The sequence below is a fragment of the Sycon ciliatum genome, chromosome 13 (assembly GCF_964019385.1).
Source record: "Sycon ciliatum chromosome 13, ocSycCili1.1, whole genome shotgun sequence".
Taxonomy (NCBI): domain Eukaryota; kingdom Metazoa; phylum Porifera; class Calcarea; order Leucosolenida; family Sycettidae; genus Sycon; species Sycon ciliatum.
This window is the reverse complement of record NC_088655.1, coordinates 18,502,231-18,506,295: the sequence shown is the minus strand read 5'-3', so window position 1 is coordinate 18,506,295 and position 4,065 is coordinate 18,502,231. Positions and strand designations below refer to the sequence as shown.

Genomic DNA, 4,065 nt, shown 5'->3' with positions numbered 1-4,065 from the left:
GCGATGTACCTTGGACATTACCAGAGAACGATGCTGTATTGTCCAAACGAGGTGTCGATGATACTGCGGAGCGGCTAACGTCTAAAGACACTTTGTCGACCTTATTGTGTTTAGATGGTGTATAACTACTTGCAGTGACGTTACTGATATGGGGTTGAGAGGAATATCGAAATGGTCGGAAATCTCTGGTTCTCTGCCCAAGGTATACGTCCTCTTGGAGTTTCCGTTGTGACGTACTAACGGCTAACGGAGAAGCAGCGTTACTCAGGTAAGTGTAATGTACGTTCTCAGAACTGGGTTTAGACTGGGAGGCGATTCCGATGACAGCATGTTCAGACCAAAAGTCTGTACGTGATGTGATGTGCATAGTTCCCGGTATTCGCTCGAAAGTCGGTTCCAGTGTAGGAGTGGTAGAATATTTGGTGGGCTGTGTAGGATAACAACTGGTGGAAGAACTAGTATCTCTCACTCGCGACAAGCCGGATGAACACGCTCCCGTCACGGGCTCAGCAGCAGAATATGATTCAGGATGAATGCCCTTCGCTGGTTGTTGCAGTATAGGAGTGAGAGCATCAAGCTTGCTTTTCCCTTCCTCCAAACTTCTAAGGGATTTACGGAAGTTTGGAAATTGCTCCTTCACTGTATGTTCTAGTGTAGGGATGATAGCAGCATTAACCGACTGTGTAAGGTTAGTACTGGCACGTTGCAGCACACACGCATCCGGAACGGTAGACGACTCTCTGCCAGGCTGACCAGAGGTTTGCTCTCCTCCCAGGTTGAAAATCGGTGGACAACTGGATGCCAGTTGTGTCGCCATTAAAGTGTTTGTAGGCTGACTGAACTGTAATGTGCTTGTAGCTACTATCTCAGTCACGGGTAACCCTGTCGCGCTGTTCACTTCCGCAGTACTTGAGTCAGTCCAAGATGCAACACCCGTTCCCGTTGGTTTGTCGGCCATATCACCATCCAGAAACGTGTCCATGTTCTTCTCTACTTTCAGGACAGATTTCCCATGCTTAAAGTTCACAATCTTTGCATTGACCTAGAAGAAATGTTTCTGAGAACTGAATATAAATGCTACAAGCATTTGAAAACGTGGACACAACCAAGAAAGGTAGAGACTCTACTAATGTGTAGACTGCCCCAAGTGATTTGGGAACTGTGCGTGCGCGGAAGTTTGATAGTGTTGAGGATATAAAATTAGCATTATTGTTGCTTTCATTCAGGCCGGGGATGGTACTTAATCAGCGAATTGTGACAGAAACAATGTGCCACTATATTATTGGTTTGTTGGATTTAAGATTGGTGCAAGCGCAAATGTGGAGGATTTAGCACTCAAGCGTCACACCCATCGCTTATTACTCGCCCGAGCGAACTGTGCGTATGTTGCCTTTATATTAAACGCGCAAGACCTTAGCGATTGCTTTCAGACTACATGTATCATCACGGAAAATCGCATTTGGTAAAGGTGGCAGACTACCCAAAAATTCGCTGAAAAATCGAATTTGTAAATTCATATTGAGTGCTACGTCAATTGAAAGAGCATGAATAGCTGCAAATTCTCTGAAAATTGTGTCCCTATCTGACCCGCCGTTCAAGAGTTATGGCCGAAAATGTGCCCTTGCACGGAAAGTCCAAAAAATCACCTTAAAAAACCACGTATTGGGCTGCACGGCGGCGGACGAAGCCCGCCGCCGTGCTGCAGGACTTTTGCCAGCACCCTCGTGACGTTGCAGATATGTGGCTTGATTATTGTAGTTGACGTTGATTTAGTGACTTTGGCAAGTTTGAGTCGTGTCAAGAAGTCAGGTAGGATTCAGTACTAGGCAGTAGTGAAACGTGAGTGGCAGTCTTTGCCGGTTTCTGAGGGCATCCTGGATTTGGCGTGCAGCGCTGTGGAAATGGCTTGCTGTGGAGGTCCCAGCACTGGATGTTGTATCAAAGGTACGACCTCGTAGCACGTGCTAAACCTAAAAAAATTCAAAAATTGACTTGGGTCTGTGGGAGCCCGTGAGAGAACGCCCACTCATTCCGTTGTGACAGATTCCAGGGCCACGTTGAGGGGCCTACCCCACCACCCATGGCTGCTTCTGGACTTGTTTTAGGTTTGGGTCCCGCGCACGGACAGAATGGGCACGAAAATGTGAAAAAATTGTAAATGCATTTGTTTGGCTCCTGGGTGGCTCGCACACCGTGGCACTATGCCGGAAATTTGAGTTTTTCCGGCCTGGAAAGCCTGTCAGTGAGGCGCAAGAACTTGTAAATCATGTCCTGAGGGCCAGCATAGTGGCAGGAGTGTGTGGTCAAAATTTCACTCAAATCTACTGAGAAACACCAAAGTTACGGTCAATTGAATGCCATAATTTATGAAATTTATGGGTAGGCTGCCCCCTTAAGCTAATACCGGTAACAGGTTTGGGTAACAAAAAAGGAAAACACGCAAACAAGTGAGTACTTAAGGGGGCACATCACACAAAATTCGCTGAAAAATCGAATTTGTAAATTCATATTGAGTGCTACGTCAGTTAAAAGAGCATGAATAGCTGCAAATTCTCTGAAAACTGTGTCCCTATCTGACCAGCCGTTCAAGAGTTATGGCCGAAAATGTGCCCTTGCAAGGAAAGATTTTTTTGTTGCATGCTGTCATTTGTTGGCAGCACTGTATTTGAATGTGAGCAGACCGTGCGCAACTTGTCGTATCATGGAAACACGCGAAAGTGTGCAGAATTTTGCCCCAAGTCCAAAAAAGTCCAAAAAATCACGTTAAAAAAACCACGTATTGGGACTTTTGCCAGCACCCTCGTGACGTTGCAGATATGTGGCTTGATTATTGTAGTTGACGTTGATTTAGTGACTTTGGCAAGTTTGAGTCGTGTCAAGAAGTCAGGTAGGATTCAGTACTAGGCAGTAGTGAAACGTGAGTGGCAGTCTTTGCCGGTTTCTGAGGGCATCCTGGATTTGGTGTGCAGCGCTGTGGAAATGGCTTGCTGTGGAGGTCCCAGCACTGGATGTTGTATCAAAGGTACGACCTCGTAGCACGTGCTAAACCTAAAAAAATTCAAAAATTGACTTGGGTCTGTGGGAGCCCGTGAGAGAACGCCCACTCATTCCGTTGTGACAGATTCCAGGGCCACGTTGAGGGGCCCTACCCCACCACCCATGGCTGCTTCTGGACTTGTTTTAGGTTTGGGTCCCGCGCACGGACAGAATGGGCACGAAAATGTGAAAAAATTGTAAATGCATTTGTTTGGCTCCTGGGTGGCTCGCACACCGTGGCACTATGCCGGAAATTTGAGTTTTTCCGGCCTGGAAAGCCTGTCAGTGAGGCGCAAGAACTTGTAAATCATGTCCTGAGGGCCAGCATAGTGGCAGGAGTGTGTGGTCAAAATTTCACTCAAATCTACTGAGAAACACCAAAGTTTCGGTCAATTGAATGCCATATGAAATTTTTGGGTGATGTGCCCCCTTAATCCGCCAAGGCAACATTTTCGCTTATCTCCTTCAGCCCAATGACAAGAGTCTGACAGATATTTGTACGTCTTGTGCACTTCAACATCACACAAATCTGCTCGTTCAGGTGTACAAGTCTGCGAGGTCACGAAGGAGTAAAGAAACACTTAGACTAGAGCGCGTTGAAGGCGAGTGAACTGGTAAAAAAACACACGAAGTCAGTCACTTGTCAAGGTGGTTGCTGCTAGAGTGCCACTGAAGTACAGAGCAGAGGTGTCATGTTGCGAAAAGCCAGTGCAGCATGTTTGATTGCATCCGACACAAGATGTGTGTATGGTAAAAATACACGTGAGCTTGAAGCTGAGAACACCACTCAGCGATGCTCGCCCACATACTGCAAAACTGAACCAGAACCACTGGCACTGGGCAAAACACGGAGGAAAGAAAGGCTTCGATTACAGGGTTGTCTCTCACCCAGCTCATTCGCCTGATGTCAACGTGAATGATCCTGTAAAGCGACGCTGAGCTTATCAGATTCGGCTGGTAAGAAACACGACCGATCGCACTCATGAAGGAGGTGAAGCGCTTGGAAAAGTGTCGATACGAAATATTTGC

The 4,065-nt window shown here is 46.8% G+C and overlaps 1 protein-coding gene across 1 annotated transcript in view; it reads right to left on the bottom strand.

Moving 5' to 3' along the window:
- Positions 1-982, bottom strand: part of LOC135829244 (putative uncharacterized protein DDB_G0271606) — a 4,700-nt gene extending 3,718 nt beyond the window's left edge. The window contains exon 1 of the mRNA XM_065341647.1: positions 1-982. This exon is cut by the window's left edge and continues 44 nt beyond it. Within this exon, the coding sequence (XP_065197719.1) occupies positions 1-982 (982 nt within the window).
- Positions 983-4,065: the final 3,083 nt, after the last annotated feature.